General features: G+C 42.4%; 1 protein-coding gene across 1 annotated transcript in view; it reads left to right on the top strand.

The window, feature by feature from the left end:
- The window catches only part of RASGEF1A (RasGEF domain family member 1A), a 50,955-nt gene that overhangs the window by 7,568 nt on the left and 21,429 nt on the right, over window positions 1-21,958 (top strand). The window contains exons 2-7 of the mRNA XM_066600404.1: window positions 9,495-9,674; window positions 14,530-14,658; window positions 19,335-19,472; window positions 21,146-21,367; window positions 21,450-21,524; window positions 21,718-21,810. Coding sequence (XP_066456501.1) covers window positions 9,495-9,674; window positions 14,530-14,658; window positions 19,335-19,472; window positions 21,146-21,367; window positions 21,450-21,524; window positions 21,718-21,810 — 837 coding nt within the window. The remainder of the gene's footprint in view (window positions 1-9,494; window positions 9,675-14,529; window positions 14,659-19,334; window positions 19,473-21,145; window positions 21,368-21,449; window positions 21,525-21,717; window positions 21,811-21,958) is intronic.

The following is a 21,958-nucleotide window of genomic DNA, read 5'->3' as shown; positions in this document are numbered from 1 at the left end:
CTTTAAATTCCTACTTACTGATAGTCTGGGAAGCTGTTTTTGCTATAGGATACAGCTAGCCTCACTGCAGTAAAGAAGACTTGGGGAGGGGGCCCAGGTTGTCAAGTTGATAGGCTGTAGTAGTGGATTGCCCTCATTGTGAAGCAATGAAAGTTTAGCAAATTCTTTCCATTTCATGTGAATGGTCTTGGAAATTAACTCCAGAACAGCAGTTTTTAAACCTATCCTTGCTGTCCAAAATTCAACTAGCCCTGGTAATCTCAGTAGTATTTGAACTCTCATGACACTTGTCATTCATTTACATATCCCCAAATGCCCAATATATGGCTATAAAGTTAAAGCCATTGATGATAAAACACTGTAGTAAAGCTGGAAAGTTTCTAGGTGTGAAAATCTGATTAGATTTCTGTGTCTAGCGCAATCCACAGTACACCGCAGTACCTGTCTCTCTTCATGTTTTCACCAGACAGATGTAAATACTTGATAAAGCCTTCATCAAAAATGGAGAAAATCACAAAATGCATTTCAACCTGAGATAGAGAAGACTGGAGCACCACTATGTAACCTGCGTGCTGAATGATTCATTACAATGAGCGGTATTACATGCTGGTACTTCGCTGGGTCTTACGTAATCCTCTGCTAGGTCATAACACAGACAGTCATCAGGAATCCCAAGTTCCCATTCCAGGCATGCCTTACATTGGAGTCTTGTATAAGTAGCTTGAATGCTTCAATTTAATAGCGCATCTCCAAGAAGAAGAACCCAATAACTGCAAACGCAGTGCTGGCCCTTGTCATACGTTTCCTCTTTCTTATCATTGTGCTCATTAGTATACCCACAGGGTTAAATTAAAGCTGTAAAGTTGTACCAAAGAGAGGATTAGCTGATTTACAGATAAGATTAGGGCTCGAGTGTAGGTGTAGATACTCTCACGATAGCGTGACATAATCACACTGTTAAGGGAACGCTATCGCTGGCTACCGCCCGTATATCAGCGCTTTCACTGTACTTTTCTATGCTGCAGGGAGCGCTCACATCAGCGTAGGACACACCTGCACCATGATTTAACAGGCTGTGCAGCCTAATTAGTTACCGGTGTTATCGATTTCCCCGCGAAAATCGTACATTACATTGCATGATTTCGTGCGGACTGGGTGATAGTCGCTGAGATTAGCGAATTAAGACAACTTTCATCCTGTGTACACATGGCCTCCGACAGGGCACTGGGCACGAAGTAGCTCAGTTGTCGCTAGTCCTTCCGTTTCAGCTCACTGAAAAGGAACGACTGCTGAGCAGCTACTCACTCCATATAAACAGGAGGCGCTCAATCTATGAACGACTGCCTGTTTACAGTGAATGGAAGCGGGTGAGCGGTAACGATCTCCAGCCACTCCACCTCCATTCACTTGAATTACTATTCAATCACTATTGCTCCTGTGTAAAGCGTAGGACACTTCTGTATCCAAGAGTCGGAGCGTATAAAGGTACCGTAACAGTTTAACCCTGATAAGAATAAATGGATGGTAACAAGAGTCCGTACTAAAGATTCAGCTCTTATACCGACAGGACTTAGTTTATGTTGGTTGTAGAAGCCTCATGTGTACAAGACTTCCCCTCTACAGATACTGTAATATTAGGGGTGGGCTACAGAACTTAGCATGCAGATGTGGACCTCAATGCAAAATCTGTAAGAGGGTCCCCAACTATATTGCTTTGTTTCTAGTACTGGTCTCTTTAAATAGGGAAGAGACCTTAAGAGCCCCTTAAAGTTTCAGAGCCTGGGTGTAACTGCACCAACTATACTTACACCACAGCATGCTACCCTATTGCAAGAAATGGGAAGTAAATGGCAGGTAAACATGAGGCTATTATAATGTCTCATTGTAGACAGTGTGAAATCCTTGCTCTCCGTCGTTATGGTCAGGAGAAGCTACAAGTGGACACTACGATGGTATCAAGTGGATGCTCTCCTCTCTGGTTCATAGAAGGGTTTTTCAAGCAGTAAACTCCCCTCCCCTAAAAGGGCATAAGGGTAGGAGTAATCGTTATTGGACGGCTTGAGGGACCCCTGTAGTGCTGCCCTACTGTAGCTCTAGTGCTTTTTTGCCATTTTGATGGTCTACGTATAACAGAGTATGACAGTAGTTTACTTGTATTCTCCGTTTGCTTTATGTAGAATCATTTATATCATGAAAACTGGATAACTAGTCTTATAAAGTCCAGTTTCAAATAAGAGAATCACAGCCACATCGTTCCAATATGAATGATAACCATTCAGTGTAAACATGGCCATCGGTTGAATGATAATTCATTCACTTATTGCTCATCATTCATTTTATGCAAGCATGACAATCACCGTTGGCCAGAACTGAACGACTGACCCATCCTGTAAAAACATTAAGCGATTTATCTGTATGTATAAACTGAACACCTGAGCAAACGTCATTTGCTTGTTTTCTCGGGCGAACGATTATCGCTTTGTATAAAAGTACCCTGAGGCAGTTGAGTTAGGCAATATACATGTCTACTGATCATGATTGACCTAAGGGCCCCTTTACACGGGCCGATAAACCCTCCAGATTCCCACATCCAGCATGCAGAAAACTGACCGACGGATCGGCCGTGTAAACAGGTAGTTATCACTAATGAATGATGACCTACTTAATTTGAATGGAGGCGGGTGGCCTGGAAAGATCCCCAACCCGCTCCACCTCCATTTACTAGAGAACAATTATCACTGGGACGATGTGTTGGACATCTGCGTGCAATTAGTCGTTTCATGTAAAAGGGCCCGAAGACAACATGACCTTTTTTTTTTTTAAAACAGATTTCTTTTTTGCCATTTGAATTGTTACTGCTTGAAAATGGCTGTTGCATGAACTAAAAACTTGTCCTGAAGGCTAACCATTAGACCTCTTTCACATTACCGTATGAGTTTTAACGCTCAGACGACCACGGCTAAAAGTTGCATGAATGAAGAATAACTGCGATCAAGACCTGATGGCTGCTAATGGTGAAATAGAGCCAGTTGTCTTTCTTTCGCAGCGTTGGACGCAGAGCTAAACCCTCCCACTTCCTTTATTTTCTAGAAGTCTATGGAAGCTTCCAGTGTATCTCAGCCAAAGATAGGGTAAGACCTATCTTTTGACATTGTGTATAAAATCAGTTGCCATTTTCAGTTGCCAATGTGCTATTTTTCCAGGTCCGATCTGAATACATTGGAATCCAATGCTTCACATTGTCGCAATTTTGGGACGGTCGGGTGAATAAGGCCTGAAAGACTAGTTCACATCCACTAATTAAGTTTGTCTTTTGTTTTCTAAAGTACAGTAATTCTCATATCTTATGTATTAGCCATTACATAATAGCCGAGATTTACTAAGCAAAATGTGTCAAAATTCCGTCACAGGACTCAGATTCCTAAAACGCACAAAATTTATTAAAGACAGGTCAGTTTTTGGCACAGTTTATTGATTTACACATACTCCAGGTGGGAGGAGAGAGGAAAGTCAAGCATCTAAGATGCCTCGCGAGATGTACTAATATATCATGCTGCAGCGGCTATTCTGATACATTTGGTGCAATGTTTGCAGACTAGTGACGCATCCTGACACTGTTGTTATACAGATAACAGATTTGTAGCAACAGTGAAACCAAGTGCTGGAATATTTGTAACAAGTACAATTGTGTTCCATGTGAGCCGCAGTCCTGGCTGTTTGCACCATGAACACATGCAGGAGACGTTTCTGTGGGAACACAAGCTCTAGTGGTTCATTCGGGAGCGCTCATACTTTTTTCTGATGTCATTGGAAAAGGTTCAAGCCACATTCATACTGTTCTATTATCCTTTGATGATAAAGACAAGTCTGTTTTCCCAGTTTTCATGTTACCACTGATTGTACTAAATGTAAAATCTGGCGTCCATTAAAAGTAGTTATGGGGACTCTTTCATAGTAGTCAGTACCATTAGGCCCCCTGTGTAATTCAAATTACTGCCTCTACAAAACCAATACTAAGGCTCTGTTCACATCTGTCGGAAGCTCCATTTACAGCCTCTGGCAAAGATCCGACATGAAATGCTGATGAAAAGGTCACGTATGCAGGGCTTGTTTGTTCAGTAAAAATGTCGGACAGGTGCAGGAACCGAGCGGACCCCATTGTAATCCATGGGGTTCCTTTGGTACAGTTTGGTTCCGTTATGGTCATTTAGTGGATTCAGATTTTTTTTCTGCTTCCATAACGGAAACCTTACCACAGATATGAATTCAGCCTAACATAGTCTATAAGGCTGAAAAAAGACATCTGTCTATCCAGTTCAGCCTTTTACCCCCCAATGTTGATCCAGAGGAAGGCAAAAAAAGCCCAATGAGGTAAAAGACAATTTTGCTCACTTTAGGTGAAAAATAAAACTTCTTCCTGATCCCAAATCTCACCGACCCATCTGAGTAATCAGTGGTATAACATGTAATATTGTAACACTCAAGAAAGACATCCAGCCCCTCTTGTACTCTTTTATCAACATTGCCATCACCACGTCCTCACGCAGAGAGTTCCATAGTCTCACTGCTCTAACAGTAAAGAACCCCCTTCTGTGTTGTGTAGAAACCTTCTTTCCTGTAGACACAGAGAGTGCACCCTTGTTACAGTCACAGTCCTGGGTATAATAGATGATGGGAGAGATCTCTGTATTGTCCCCTAATGTATTTATACATTGTTATTAGAGCACCCCCTTGTTACAATCCTGGGTATAAATAGAGATGGGAGAGATCTCTTTACTGACCTCTGATATACAGTAGTGCCTTGGCATACGAGTTTAATCTGTTCCGTGATGGAGCTCTTAACCCAAAACACTCTTATGCCAATAATGTGTTTCAATTCATTTCAATAGGGAAACTAACTACACTACATGTAAAAAAAAAACAAACATCAATACTCATCTACAGACGGCATTCCGGTCCTCGCGATGGTCTGCGGTGCTGCTGCAGGCTGCCGCTTCCTCCTCCACACTGACAGAGCATTTCTTCCTGGAAACAGGGCTTGGATACCCCGCCTCAAGCAAGCTAATGCTCTGATTGGTTAATCCAACGTCGCGTCAGCCAATAAGAGCTGGCACTGGGTTAACTAATCACAGCCATGCAATGATATCCTTGTCATGTGCCCCTAGACCTCATTTGATGCCCCGCAGCCACCCATGATGCTATTTGCATTGTCAGCAGCTGCCTGACACTAGTTGCTCCAGTTAAGCTTACTGTCAACTAAAATCCCCAAGTCCTTTTCCGTGTCAGTGTTCCCCAGTGGTTTCCCATTTAGTGTGTAATGGTGACATGTATTTCTTGCTCATGTGCAGAACCTTACATATATCAGTGTTAAACCTCATTTGCTACTTTTCTGCCCCCCCCCCCTTCCCCAAGGTATCCAGATCCTCCTGCAACTGTATACAGATCTATATGTACTCACATTTTGTCCTCTCTTGTGTTAATTACATTATATAGTTTTATATCATCTGCAAATATTGATATTTTACTGTACAGTCCTTCTCAGGTCATTAATAGATTGTAGAATGTAATATTTTTGTCTTGTATTGCAATGAGCGCGCTGTTTCTCTCACTTGGAATGAACAGCAGGTATAAAGCCCTAATTTGTACTGTGGATTCCACTGTTTTATTGGAGAATGACTTCACATTCTCCTGGAACCTAATTATATTCATGGGGTCTGAAGCCAGCAGAACCCCCCACCATGTGCCTATGAAACATACTGGGGCCCCTTTTACTATGTATCTTGATTGTATACAAATTATTACATTTGGATATATCAAACTTCTCAATGTGTCCTTGTTATTAAGAACCACTCTCACTTCATCCTGAGCGCTACATAATTTTCCTGTACTTTGTATTGTACGACTGTATTGTTGAGTAACGCTCCATGCGTTGGCTGAGCCACTTATAAAGCAGCTTTTGTATGTGGCAATCTGTAAGGACATTAGTAAGTGAATGGAGTGTACTGACTCGAACAATAAATACTGCCAAGTATTGAACAGGCACACAAAGTACTCTGTCTTAAATCCTCACTTCATGGGTTTTTCAAAAATTACTTAATAAGCGTGCACACCCAAAAGCAAGCCGTTCCGCCTGGCCACATTGTTGCTGCCTCATAGAACTCGAAGCCTCCAATTACAGATTTGGTGGAAAGGGTGCTACTTATTGCATTGAGCACGGTTGGGATAGTCAGTCTCTGCAGAACATTGTGTCAAACCTGCGCCTTCCTAGTAAATAAGCAGGAAGGTACTTGCAACTTTTCCTCTGAGACACAGGATGTTCCTGAAGATGCATCAACCCAGAGGTACAGAACACATGTGCAAGGTTTACAATGAGGATCCTGTCCAAGAGTCCCTGACACACCTTGTATGGCTGCTAATTTACAATAATGAGGATGCATATTATATAGCCCTTTTTATTGTGGCCTTGGTGGTAAACCCAATGAGACTCATGTATTTATTTTCTGGGGCACCATTAATTCCAGGGTGTAGTACATACGGCGAGTGTAACAGTGCTGACTGATTAATATCGGTGACGGAGGCTTGTTGACGGTGCGCACCCTTGTTCTCATAAAACATGTTAAACATGGTACGTATTTAGGGATAAACACAGCTTTTAACAGGCCAAATGTGAGAGCAACAATTAGCCGACCAATAAAACATTAGTAGATATGTACACAGAGAAAAGGAGATAATGATCTGTCACAATGCATTATGCTAAATGGCAACTATAGACTATATTTACAGGCATTCTGACCATGCGGCCGCACCTGCAGCAGATTGTGAGGCATTGCAGTTCTGTTGAGTGGAGTTCTTGGATGAAAGCGGCTAATCTAATCTGGGACAAAACCTTTAATAAAAGTGGCATGCCTTGTTCTCTAATTCATCTTCTAGATATGTGGAAATATTAAGGAGTACCTGCACCTTTACCTTCAGAACGCTTCTGCTCCATCATCGGTTTTTGGCTCTTTCCGGCAGTTAAAGACGGCCCCATGTAGCACTTATATAACACTGTATGGGACTGTCAGGCGGTTTTGTGCGTTAAACTGCTGTTTACTTGCAAAATCACGTGAGCATTAACAATCAATTTTAAAGCCCAAACGATTTGTAATAAAATCTTGTATTTCTGTGATTTTTGGTTGCACTTCAATCACGCTACGGTTGCTACATGTGAAATCAGTCTTGGGCCTCTTTCACATGGGCGACAACGATTTCACCGCTAGAAAATTGCGCAATTTTGTAGTCCATGTGAAATCAGTCTTAGACCTTCGGCACATTAGCATTTTTTTTTTGGTTGTGTGCAGTGTATTTAAAAAAAACAGACTACACGGACGGCATACGGACCCATAGTATTCAATGTGGCAATACGCACAGAGATTTGTCACTCACTCAAAGACTGGGTGAATAAACTGATCGCATGCGCTATTCTGATCCCTTTTGCGAACAGGACTCGCCCGTGCAAGTCAATGTGGATAGAAAAAAGGTGGCCAGCATACATATACCATCCATGTGCAGTCCGTCTGCTGTTCGTCTTTTTTGTTGTTGTTTTTTTTTTTTTTTTTAAAAGATGCATAAAAAATGGGTTTGTTTCTATTTTCCTGTTTTTTTGTGAACGTGAAAAAGAAATGAAAAACAGATGCACTACAAAATTTTAAAAACGGAAATGCGGACTGAATATGGAGGATACCCGGAGCTTGACCATAGTGAAGTGCCATAATCCAATACTTGTGAACCTAGCCTTGGTTCAGTATTAAATTGCCATAATACAGCCACAAAACCTGGAGCCGGGCTCAGTGGTGTTCTGAGATGGGCTTAGTAGAACTGAAGATGCAATGTTGTGGTATGCCATTAACAAACATGATAGTATCTCTATTCCACAATGTATTATTCCGGAAACTGCCAGAACAGCCACCTAATATGCATGATGAGACATTAGGCTAGAATAGTGCTAAGAGCCTGTCAGACTTCTCAGACCTCCCAGGAATATAACCTTCCACTGAGGTTGAGAAAGTAATACCCTTAGATATAGTCGGAAGTGAGGTAATTAAGCATCAATTATCCCAACATGTAAGAATACCTCGAGTATCACATCACCAATATATTCTAAAGGAAAAGACACAGAATGTTGTGAGACTTCAATTGTGATTGCAAATTTGTAGCTTTTTCAGTGAAGCTTTGAGATATTTAATGTATTCCTTACTTGTCCGATCCCCAAGGAAGTTTTTTATAACTGTGCTATAAATATGCAATTGTCTAGAGACATAATGTAGGCAGAGAAGTAGGAGAGTGGAATACATTACTACGCCTGAGTCACCACTGTAAATAGAGAGCAAACTGTTATCATGTGAAGTAGGCTGACCATCATACTAAATATGACGTCTTCCACCCATTAAAACTTTTGACTGGGGGTTTAGCCAGGGATCTTTCACTTTGGTTCAACCGGAGGATAATGGTATCCAAGACTTGGTAGTTGTGTGCCTACTCTAGAAATCATATTAAAGCTGCCTCTCATCCATAATCACATGGAATAGTAACAGTAGTATTTGTGTAGCCGCCTTCTTGTAATCTTCCTGTAGATTAGCATTGACAATGGCTGAGGTGGAATACCACAGACGAGTATCGGTGAAGCACACAAGGTTTTATGTTCTGCAGCTGCAAATAGCAACTCGCCATGGTGTTCATAAACAAAACTCTGGTCCTGACCTTGGACTTTAAAGGCTCATTATTTACTGTAACCAGACTGCATTCCAATCTTAAAGCCTCGTCTGAATGACATCAGCCTGAATGACAGGACTTCTGGGTATTTTTAGCATATGAATTAGAATCTGTGTCATATGTGAAGTCAATCATCTGTAAAGCAGATCCTAGTAAATGTTCTCAGGTCTTATGGTGGTGCCTTGAAGGTAGAAGGTGGTAGAACTAGAAGTTCTCAGAATGATAAGCATAGTATTCTCTGTAGCGCTCAAGGAGACCTTCAAGGAATTTGTGATAGAGGGACAAGTATGTTCTCTCGGTTATTGGGGACATTCTGTTCTCAGTGCTCGAACTGCGGAGATATTTACAATTTCTTAGATTCCTTTAAAACATAAGTTAAGAACCGGCAGAGTGAAATGTCTAGATTTTGTATTGGTTCCTTCATAGGGCGATAAAGACACTTGAACATGTTTATTAGAACATTTTGGAGGTCTATTAAATATAATATTTGCTATGAATTCATTTCTCAGCATTCATACAGTGGCATCATAATGTGCAGCACTGTACACTGAATGTAATCATCCCCACCCATATTCATTCCCAGTGGGGCTGTCAATGTCATTTCTGTGCCTATATGGTCATATTATAGCATTGCTACATAGGAATACAATCAGAATTTTAATAATGAGAATTTCAGGAACAAGTGGTAACACACTACCATTCTTGATTTGTTTTAATTAGTTTTTTTTTCTTCTGTCTTCTAGGAAAGCATGCCACAGACACCAATATTTCCCAGCATGCTTGGCTCTGCCTGTAGTGGACAGGTGCAGCCAGAAATGGGGGAGCAATGTGGAGATCCAGTATATCAAGATGGCAGTTTGGTGTCTGGGTCGTTGGAAGCCTTGATTGAACGTCTGGTGCCTACGGTGGATTACTATCCAGATGTAAGTGCAGTTTTTAGTATATTGAGTGCTGTGATCTCTTCTACGTTACTATTCAAGCACTATACATTCCTTAGATGCCTCTCTGAAATTAGTTTAAGTCGAGGTCCGGACAATTCTTTTGTGTGTTGGTCCATGACTACTGCAGGACTTCTTCATCTCGGAGCTCCTCTGGTCTCCTGGACAGCTTGAATTGTGCAATATCTATTCCAACGTTCTCCACTTGCCTAAAGCAGCAGAGTTCATCCTTCGGATTACGGCATATTTTGTTCTGTGACCCTTTGAACGGCGTCTTTGTTTATCGGGCCGCTGTTTATCCCATGTTTTCTACTCTTCTCAGAACAGAATGTGCTGTTTCTGAACCCTGTCTGCAAATATCCCAGAGGTCAGAGAAGGCTTTCTCTAAGACAATCGAATCCCTGCCGATGTGCAGCACCAACTCTGTCCACAGCAGTTGTCTGATGTTTCCCATTTATCACATGTAATTGATTATGTTCCTAGCAAACTAAACCATTTACTATTCCTTCCCATTTATCAGCATCATTAACACTAATGGAGCGAGGAGCTGGTGACAAAGTGGGGAGTTGCATCTGCTCCGCGAACAATGTGCTCAGTACTTATATTCTCATCATAGGACTAATAGTTGTTGGATAGTTATTACAGTGATATTACCCTCCTGTGGTTTTTGGTGTATCCCTCCACAAATCCACGCCCCACTATTCAAAAACAGCAATATGAATGTCCTAATACTTCTGGCTCATGTATAGAACCTCAGTGAAGACCCAGAAGTGGATGAGAAAGAGCTTGGAGGCCCTGCAGAAGCTTCCTTCCTATAAACCTTTGTGCAGTTGTTTCTACTATGATTTTCATGCATTTTTTTACAAACATTTTTTTTTATCTGAACCATTTTAGGTGTTTTTTTATGCATTTTTTTTCCAGAAGTTTAAATAAAAAAACCCTACTGACCTGAGGCGGGTCAGTGAAAATCAGGCTGATATTGCGCTCGCCAAAGTGCAACTTCCCTGCGGATGCAAGGCGTTTTTGCGTCAAATACGCCATGCATCACTTCGGAGAAGTAGCAATTCTCCAGCGTGGCTGTCAGCCGTGATGGAGGATCGGCAAGTGTTTCCCATTGTTTTCAATGGGAAACCTCGCTTTGCACTTGTTTGCACCTCACACTCTGTGCAAAGCTTTTGCTTTTGAAAACAATGGGCAATGCGATCCAAAAAAACGTTCAAAGATAGGAAGTGCTGCGATTTTTTTTTTCACCCGCTCTGCAATGCAGGAAAAAAATTGCTCACATATATGATCCCATTCAAAAGAATTGGGTTCCTATTTGTGAGTCTCGCAACGCAACAAATCTCACACAATTTTCTCGGTGGTAAAAGCATCTTAAAAAACAGCAAAACTGAAGGGACAAAAACCTGCACCGTTTGTAGTGCACTTTATTCTTCAATACTGGCTCTAGGGGTTTAAAGGGGCAAATGTGTTTGCATATGAAAATCACACCCGCAAAATGCGAAGAAACGCGCATGTGTTCATCTGTTTAAGGCTTTAGGCTAACATTCGGCTGCAGCACTTTTTTTTTTTTTTAAACCGTGGGAAAAAAACGCCAGAAAAATCCTGCAAAAAATATGATACTCAAAATATTATGTGACTCCTTTTTAAGGGTCTGTGAGAAGATCGTGAACTTCATGTGTTTTTAGCAAGCATTTTTTCCTATAGAAAACTCTCTGGGATGACGCCCAAGCGTGCTGCACTTTGGGGAGCGTGGGCGACAAAAAAGTGAGGGAAAAAAATATTTTAAAATGCCTTGTTTGTGTGTTTCATAACTCCCTATTGACTTAAGGCTAACATCTGGATAAAGCATTTTTTTGTTGCCGGGAAAAAAAGTAGGAAAAATGCTTCAAAATACTCAGACTTTCCCTAGAAATGTGCGTGAAGCGTCTTTCATACAATTCAGGGTCTGCAGAAAGCCGACTGCCTTTATCATGGCGCTCGTTAGTGGTTGTCAGAATAACATTCCGTACAGTAAAGCGCAGATAATGATGAAATAGCACTGTGAATTAAAAAGCTATTTCTTTGCTGGAAACCTCGCTCAGCCCTCAGTGGTGAGAAAGCCCATTGCAGTCACGGGGGAGAACACGCCGCCAGGACTTGTAACGCTGACTGTGGGAAAAAAGCAGTTTAAAGTAAACAAACTAGAAGCAAACACGCAGAGCGCTGCGGAGCCAAGACAAACGCAGACGGGAGCGCGGCAGACAGGAGTGTTGTTTTATGCCGGCAGGGCTGTTATCTCACACATCTAGAGGAGCTGCTCCCTAAGGGCAACTTACAGGTGTAATGCAAACATTAGCATTCTTCCCAGAATCCTTCACTCTATCCTTTATCAAAAGTCGGCAACTGGATGGCATGATTGGGGAGGCACCACTTGCCCCGGGCTGCTGAAATAACCAAATGAACTACTTTCCAGAAAGATGCAGTCAGCAAAATAGAAGTTTACAAACTTCTTCACTGTTTTCTCTTCTTCCATCCATACTAATACTATAAATGCGAGTTACTCTGTCTGTCTGTCCGTCTGTTTGTTACCATTTCACGGATAAACCGCTGATGCAATATTGATGAAATTTGGCACGGAGACAGTTTGCATCTTAAGGAATGACATAGGCTACGTTTTATCCTGAAAATGTATAGAATTCTTTAGGGAGTGCGACAAGACAGATTGGGTGATGTGCAGCCTCACCTTGACTCCGGCGCCGTGTGGCGAGGCAATGGAGAAGGGGGTGCAAATCATAAGCTATGCCTACACAAACAGGCAGACACATGAGGGCAGACGAAATTGCTGCACGTATGCGAATAATAAGCTGGAAGAATTGAGATTTTAAATAAAAAACTGGGTTGCCCATTCCTAGTATGGAATATGTTTTTAAGCTATATGATTCCATTGTTGTAGTGAAAAATCAGTGGTGAATGTGTCCTCGAATTGTCCTCCTCGGTGACAACTAATAGGGCCATTATCATGGATCCTACAGATTCATGCTGCAGGCACAACCCAGTTCTCATCTCTGGGGCTGGAAGTGATGAATCTGCTGCAGATGTTCTCCAACTTTTACAGACATTTACATGGCCAGTCTGCAGCAATACGGGGGAATGTATTACTGCATGACTTTATAAAGGGGTTGATATAGATGCCACCATGTACTGTACCTTAGCTATAGGGTGAACTGGACTGTCACCATTTGTTGTGTTAGGCCCCTTTCACATGAATGTCATTTTAGCGCTCTGATAGCAGCTATTCTCTGTGCGTTTATACGTCTGTCTGCGGCCGCTAGAACAGCGAAGAGCATCCCTGCGGAGATGCGAGGTTGTTTTCACATGAAACTGCCTCGCATCCACAGGGCTTTCACATGGTGGCAACAGCGATACTGGGCCGTGAATCACGGCCCAATATCACCCTCACCAGTGTGAAGGAGCCCTAAATGACATGAAATGCCTCACTAGATGTACCTATCATTGTTTAGCAGCGCTCCTCACTGCTAAACTCCCTCCCCCTCCCTCTTTCTGCTGGCGGGGAGGGTGTTTGGCAGTGGGGGGGAACATGTTTACTAATGTTCGGTGCTGATAAACTCCCTCCCTCCTCCTCCTTTTGCCGGCTGGCTCACATTGACTCCCATAGAAGTCTATCGAGTCTCCAGCATTTTGCCATCAATCTATCTTTTGCTATCTTTTGACGGAGAGAAATCTCAGCATTTAAAAAAGCACCTATTGCACATTTTTGACGCGTCATTTTTTTTTTAGATGAATGAAAAAAATTGTTCATCTAAAAGAACCCATAGGAAACCATAGGTTCTTTTAGATGCAATTTTTTGATGTGCCTGCTCTGCATCAAAATGATACTCATGTGAAGGAGCCCTTACGGCTACCAAGGTCCTTCCTAGTGACCATAATGAGGGCTGTGAAGTTTAGTGACGCCATATTATTGTTGCATTGATTTGCTGGGTTATGTACGTCAGTTATCTTTAGGTACTAAACAGTTATGGGCTTGTTCACTTGTTTACTGCTGGCCTTCGCCTCAGTTATGGCGCCATTCTTGAGTGAGGTCCTTCAAGTGGGTCAAGTGGCAGACAAAAGATTTGTCCCTCTTATGGACTTATAGTAAAATTCATATTTTTTATGTATCTTAGCTGATACAAGATAGCTAAACAGGATTTTTAATACAAGGGTACCTGAAAGGTACAGGCAGGGATGAACTTTGGGGGACCGAGGTTGTAGCCTGAGGTTGAATAGTATTATTGCATTGTAGAATGATCAGTTCTGGTTTCTATAGTACTTTAGGAGGTCGAAATATTGTGCCGTAATGCAGACACTAAAATACATCTGCTATACAAAGCACGTCTGATGAGATGGATGTTTTCACCTGTAAATTGAAATGGCAGCAAACAACAACAGGCACTTGGAAGGAGGACCCGGATCCTTGTTTAAAGGACTTATTGAAGAGGGTCTACGCGTTTCTGTGTGGTTTGCTGCCATTTCAAGTTATACCCGGAGGTGTCAACCTTGTCTAGGATTCTAGATATCTCCGTCATCTAACATGTTGCTTTGTGCACAACTGCTGGAGGTACTGATTTCCCATTTGTTCCATATTCAGCCCCTCTGCACTATGCATGGCTCACTTTGTTTCTTCACCTGTAATTGGCCTACTAGTCGCTACATTAACACCGGTAACCGTGTTCTGTTTCAGGGTCACATCAGCAGCACATCACAAGCCAGTCTACAGTCTGCTGTATCATAGTATGTCGGGTTAATGGCTATGAGCCAGCTGGATTCTGAGACTGAAACCTTTGCTTCCTTCCCGCAGAGAACCTACATCTTCACCTTTCTGCTGAGTGCGCGTGTATTTATTCACCCCCATGAGATTCTTGCAAAAGTAGGACAGATCTGCATCAAACAGAAACAACAGCTGGAAGCCGGAGCGGAGGCTGACAAGGTAAGGAGGCTTGATGAGTCGCATCGCAGGTCTATGCCGTCCCTGCGGGATTATTAGTCTTCATGGCCAACGGGTCACACCAGCAGCACTACAGCAAGGATAGGCTATTCCTGTTTATTCACAGACGGAATTCCACATCTACAACTGATCATTAGCAATTAAATATAATACCATTACTAGTAACATCCTAACACTGGCCGTGCACATTACAAGGAAGCAACCTGATTGGCCACAAGTGCTAGAGTAATGGCCCTTTTACGCTCAATGAGAACCTCACGTTTCTCGTTTGCCGGAGCGACTGATCTGGTGACAGCACCACCAGCTCGTTTGGGCTTGGACAGCTTGTTTATACCGGTAAATCATTGTTGGGAATCGTGAACGTCTCCTTCACTTCTTGTTCAGTGTTCCACATTCCTATGTGAACAATCAGTGTCAAAACGCAATGATAAGCCAATGAGCCGATGGTGACTTTTATGCCCGCTGAAACTGAATGATGAATGAGAAGTGCATGATTCTTATTCATCGTTTATTTGTTGGCTCACGTTTAAACCGAATGACTATCATTCACTTTTGTTCATTTTTGGAACTATAATCTATACGCACCTTAACTGGCAAGCTAATAGAATAACAATGCCTGCCAATGTAGTTATGATCAGTTATCGATGCTGCACTACTATGGGGACTCTTACATGGGACGCTCAACCATCGCAGCAGTTATCACTCCTGGGCTTCCACAGAGGAACAATAATCCTTCAGTGAATGGAGGTGGAGCCCGCGGCGATCTCTTCTAGCCCATCTGCCTCCATTCCTAGTAAACAGACGATTGTTCATTGATGACTGCCTGTTTAAACGGGGCCAACAGCCGCTCGGTCTTCATCTCCGCTAAACAGCACGCAACAATGACAAGACCACGATTCCCGATAACTTGCCCTGTTGGGTCCTGTGATTACACAGGTTGACACTTGCCCTTAATCACATGTTTGAGTGATTTATTGGGCAACTATTGGCCTGTGTAAAAGTACACTAAAGGCTTCTGCAGATGGGCAAACTGCAGAGAATAGAACCCATTTATTTCAGTGGGTTCCCTCACATTCTACGTTTTTGTGCTCAATTTATGCACGCAAATTTGCGCACGCAAGGTATCACAGGAGTGCTGAACTGTGCGATTTTGCTGTGTTAATCGATAACATCATAGACTGTAGGCTGCTCAGCTGGTTCAATCATGGCTCAGGTGTGTCCCATGCCGATGCGAACGTACTCAGCAGTATAGAAAAGTACAGTAGAATGAGCAGATACATGCATGTGGGTGCTCCCTTCACAGCGCTATTATGTCACGCTATGGCGAGCATAGCTACGCATGCGCCCATCTGCAGGAGCCATGAGGGCTCCCACACACTTGCGTATTTTTAACGCTGCGTTATTGCTGCCTTTTTTTTACGCGAATGTCAATGGGACTTTCTAATGTTAAAAATACATCACATAAAAATCGTAAAGCACAAACTTGCTATGCGTTTTTAACATTAGGAAGTCCCATTGACATTCGTGAAAAAAAACGCATCGTTAACGCAGCGTTAAAAAAACGGAAGTGTGTGGGAGCCCTTACTTTCATAATCCAAGTGGCTGCAAGGATAAACATCCACCTGCATGGAGGGTTATTGTTTCACGTCTGGCAGAAGCCCAGTGCAGGGCAGAGCGCACATTACACAAAGCAACCACCCAAATACTGTAAAGCAGAAGAGCCGCCGCAGCAGCAGGCACTGTGTCCCTATGATTCATCTCAGACGCCACGTCACATTCTCATGGCAACGGTACAGCAGCAGCCCACTCTTGTTCTCAGCGCCCTCTTAGCAGAATAATGACACTTCTCGGGAGTTTCCAACCTGTAGAAGTGAGAGTTTTTGTTGCTTTCCCATGTGCCCCCTGTGATTATTGTGTGTGATGTAAAAGACGTAGGAGGGTTGAGGGGGAGCCCAATGGAGAAGTAGCCTGCTTACGTAGTGTGACAAGTGTTGTTCCACAGGAAGCAAAGTAAATATTACATTTGTATAGCAGTCTACACACCACTTCCTCTATTCCGCTTTGTCTATATTTGTCATGCTGTGCAAAGTGCAGGGTTTTAGAAGGGATTTACATAAATTCTCCAATTATCTACTGGTCAGCTTATAGGAGTGAAACTCCGGGGAAAATCTGTCATACCTACCTGTGGGATAGTCCTCGAGCTGGGTTACATAAGAGAAGCAGTAATAATTATACTCTACTTCCCGCAGCAGCTGAATTAACGGTACAGACACTTCAGCTGGAATCAGTGGTATATTCCCTTTAAAGGCCACTCTGGTGATTTTTTTTCCATTCATTTTGGTGGTCATGTGATCTCAGTTCTGACTAGCTCAGATTTACTTGAGTTTATGTTCTCTCAAAGTTGTCAGTCCTTCGGTCAACATAATGGTGATATTACATGAACCCTAACACACAGGCTCTTCATGGGGAGGACACAGACACTCCTATCACAGTTACTGATGATGATTACTAGCTCCTGTCACACAATTATAATGAAGGAGATCATAGTTCATCATCCTGACTGTATATTTATGGTCTGTAGTTTATTAACATGAATATAAAATACAGGTAGTAATAGCAGTGTCCTCCCAGCAATCAGAGATGGTACAGGCTGTAGCTGGTCATGTGATTCTGTGCTGATGCATTATGGCAGTGTTAGCAGAGCCTAGAGAAAGTGAGCATGGAATAATCTAAGCATCAAGATGGTGCCTGATAAGTCCGTCTGACAAGCATATCTCACTCAACATGGTAACTGGTGATGGACATCAAAAACAGGGCCACCACCATTAGGATTGGCATCATTCATGCAATATCCACACGGGCCACAACAGAAACTCTTAGACATTTCTAACCGGTCACACACAATCCTCATCGTAAGTTATACAGTAGCCATAAGTCATCTTCACACATTTTTAATAAACATTTATAGACATTTATTATACCCTGTATACAGCACTGTGGGAAAGTCTTAGGCAGGTGTGGAAAAATGCTGCAAAGTAAGAATGCTTTAAAAAAAAGAAGTGTTAATAGTTTTTTTGTCAATTAACAAAATGCAAAGTGACCAAATAAAAGAGGAATGTAAATCCCATCAGTCTTTGGTGTGACTGGCCTTTACCTTCACAACAGCATAAATTCTTACACGTACACTTGCACACTGTTTTTGAAGGAACTCGGCAGGGAGGTTGTTCCGGACATCTTGGAGGACTAGTAAGCACAGATCTTCTGTGGATGTCGGTTTGCTCCAATCCTTCTGTCTCTATATGTAATCCCAGACAGACTGGATGATGAGCTCAGGGCTCTGTGGGGCTATAGCATCACTTCCAGGACTCCTTGTTCTTCGTCTACTGAGGATGGTTCTTAATGACAATGAAGGATGTTGGGGGTTGTTGTCCTGCTACATTTGGAGTCAGCCAGACATCTTTTGTTTTTGAAAACAAATTCTTATTTAGCATTTTCTCCACTCCTGCCTAAAATCTTTCCACAGTACTCCTCTGTGATTATGCAATAAACCCCCTAGCGTTTCCTAAGCCGAACCTTAATATTTCTCCCCATAAAGACTAGCATTTGCATAATAAAGAGTATTCCTCGCGCTACACATCACATATCGTTCACTTTCCTTCATACACATTACTGACTACATTACTCTCTTCACTAAACATCAGCGTGTACATCACTTTTCTAAGTCTATATTTAGAGGGGCGAGAAAATGACATGAGTTCTGTTTGTTAGTGCGATGCTTCCAATGGATTCATTTACACAGGCGTACTTTCTCTTGTACCGATAGCGCGAGACGGAAAAACTGAAGCATATCTTATTTTTGTGCTATTCACGCAAGAGAATATGCCAAATTTGCGGTGTCTTGCACAGCACATGGACATGTGTGATGCGAGTTGCGCCAAAAAACCTTGGGCACAACTCACTAGTGCCCATGTAAATGTGACCTAACTCCTCTACTATGTCATCTCGTTAAATACACTCTAGCTGTATTAACATCTGACTAAATGCTCCAAGATTACCTTTTTGCATCACCCTTTCATAGCACTAAGCATCGCCATTGCTGGACCCCCATGCTCCTGGAGGTTATGGCTAGCGATGCATATTGCTGTGCACCCCTCTTATATCTCCATAGATCCAGTGTACAGCATCTTCACTGTTGACTGAACTATTTCTGGTGTATGAACTAGGCAGGAATAATGAAGAGTTGAGTAAATAACCCCAAAATGTGGCAGATCCCATCTGACGTTGTCTATGTTGGAGCTTGATGGCTCTGTTGTGTCTCAGCCATATTAGAGTGCATTCACACGTGGCAGATTTGTTGCAAACATTTCTGTGATTGAAAGCCACTTCCATTTGTTTGAACCGGGTTTCTTTGCCTGCAAACACATAGATTTCTGCAGGCCCTATTCACATGAATGGAACAGCCAAAGAAAGTTCTGCAACAAATCTGCTATCTGTGAATTCCCCCTCGTTGTGTCAGGAGCTAAGCCAATCCGAAGATCCCGCTGGGGGTCAATCCAAACCACCATTCTTTCCTTTGAGAAGGACCAAAAGTACAAATAACAATACAATGCATGTGACCTATAGGACTCTATACTGATATGTGATTTATCCTTATATAGGCCAAACTCAAGTCTTTTGCTGCTAAGATCATCCAGTTGCTGAGGGAATGGACTGAGACGTTTCCCTTCGATTTCCAGGATGAAAGGGCTCGGAAGGAGCTGAAAGAGATTGCACAGAGGATCACGCAGTGTGATGAGGTGAGGAGCTCAAGGTGACAAGACGAGTCTTATTTTAGGATGTTCTCTCCCACCTGATCAATTAGCAGTGACTTTCATTACATGGTTTGCTTTAAGAATCACTGCGAGGGTTAAACACACTTGATTGTTTAGAATGGCGATAATCTAAAAGAGAAGAGGATGTTAGTGGCGGGTTGGCCGCTCTATCAGTCAGAGGAATGAAAGCTCTGCACGGCTTTAGATGAAGAAAAGCAGATAATTTCACGCAATTAGTCTCCATTTCATTTATCATTCGCCGTTCCTGCGGCCAGCGTGAGCCGAGCAATAAGAAAGGGGCTTTTGTTAGCAATTTCAGAGCTCCTATAGACAGAGTGCTGTGTCCGGACATCATCATTGTACCATCTGCCCCTTCTAGTGCTCCAGCTGTGGAGGATAATGCACGCAGACCACTCATACACAAAACAATTATTTGTATTCAGAAGCTCATTGCCTCAAATGACTGAACAATATGCTTTATATACTCTCGTTAGCCATGACTTTGTTATGTAGAAAGAGCATGCATAGCAGAGATGGTCAACCTGTGGCTTCTCTGATGTGTTGGAACCAGGAGCATAGCTATAGGGGGTGCAGAGGTAGCAGTCACTACTGGGTCCTGGAGCCTTCAGGGGCTCAAAGCCCCTCGATCATATAAGAAAGGACCAGTATGGATGGTTCATGCTACAGATTTTGCATAGGGGCTCCCTACATTTAGCCTCTGCCTAATTTTTTAAGATTCTAGCGATGTCCCTGGCTGATTGTGCTGCATTGATGGGCTTCTTTAGAGACCCAACCGTGCAGAGGAAAGTTATGGGGGGCTCCCATACTGAACTTTTGCATCTGGGCTCAGGAACCTTTAGATAAGCGTCTGGTTGGAGCTACTAGTCTTTAATCCACCATATGCCAACTTGTGGAAATGATGCTTGTAAGTGTTCTACGTAAAGAGTCTAACCAGGCTTAGAAAAACAAGGCTGCTTTTTGTCCCAAACTAGCTCATGCCTGTCCACAGGTTGTGTGTGATATTGCAGCTCAGCTCCATTCATTTTAGTAGACTAGAAGTTCAATACCAAAGACAACCTATGGACAGATGTAGAGTTATTTCCAAAAGAGAGCTGCTATGTTTTCTAATCCTGGACAACCCCTTTAAGCCTGGGTTCTCACATGACGGAATCTCGCAGCTTGGCCGCACTGAAAAACCTAGAGATTTCTGCGAGATAAGCGCAGCTTCAAAACCCGCGGCCTTTAGCTGCGGATTTTGAAGCAGCTTCGCCGCCTGCATCTCCACTGCGGTATGGAGTACCCTGGACCTCGTATTTATTGAAAATGCATGGTGCAAGCTTCAACTGCAAAGTCAACTTAGCAATATCAACTATGAAAATGGTTATTAATGAAGAGACTAAACACTGAAGTAGCTAGATGTCCAACCCCATGGTCATTCTTGGATGACTTGTTTGTCTAGATATGTCTTCTAATAGAAAATCTGGTTACATGCTTCCAGTCTTCCATGTGGTTTCTACTTATGTGGCAGTAGTAACATTGGGCTTTCCTGGTCAAGCTCTACGTCTGCACCACCTATAGCTATACCCCTGCATGCAACATCTCAATAGTTGCATCAAAATTTACGTCATTCTACAAATGTATGTATTTGTTCTGTTTAGGAGAATGGTACAATCAAGAAGAGTATTAGTCAGATGACCCAGAATGTGCTGCTAGCTTTATCCACACGGGGCCAGTATCAGGAAATTCGAGAGAAGATCCGACAGCCAGTTATGGACAAAGGGACAATTCTGAAAGCCAAGCCCCAGTCTGCACAAAAAGATATCTTAAGTGTTTGTGGAGACCCATTAGTCTTGGCTCAGCAGCTCACGACAATCGAACTAGTGAGTATCCTATATCATAAGAAGTGATATCTAAGGACAAAGATGGAAACAAAGACTGATATCTTTATACCTGTTTCCACAGGAGCGTCTAGGAAACATCTACCCTGAGGATCTAATGCAGATAATCAGCCACATGGACTCTCTGGATAACCATAAGGTATATTACTGATAGTTATCATACACCACACACAGTACATTATATTTTAGACTTACTCATCAATATGCCAGTGAACTCAAGCTGTCAACTTATTCTAGATTTAAAGCTGGATCATAAGTAACAATACATCCTTTGAACATTGCTCACGTTTTCTTCCTGCTTACAATACTTTGTATTTTATATTATTTTTTAGTGCCGAAGTGACGTAACCAAGACCTATAACCTAGAGGCCTATGATAACTGGTTTAACTGCCTCAGCATGCTGGTGGCTACGGAGATATGCAAGGTGAGTTCTGTGAAAGAATGTCAATTTAACATGATACTATATTAGATTTGGATCAGGAAGGGTATCATCTCTCCTTAAGGAGAACACCTATAAGGTGTGAGGAGACTTATAAGGACCTTGCATGCTCCTCTTGGAACTATGCAAATAA

This window comes from Eleutherodactylus coqui, chromosome 4 (genome assembly GCF_035609145.1).
Source record: "Eleutherodactylus coqui strain aEleCoq1 chromosome 4, aEleCoq1.hap1, whole genome shotgun sequence".
NCBI classification, from domain to species: domain Eukaryota; kingdom Metazoa; phylum Chordata; class Amphibia; order Anura; family Eleutherodactylidae; genus Eleutherodactylus; species Eleutherodactylus coqui.
Note: the sequence above shows the minus strand (reverse complement) of the source record. Positions and strands in the feature narration are given on the sequence as shown.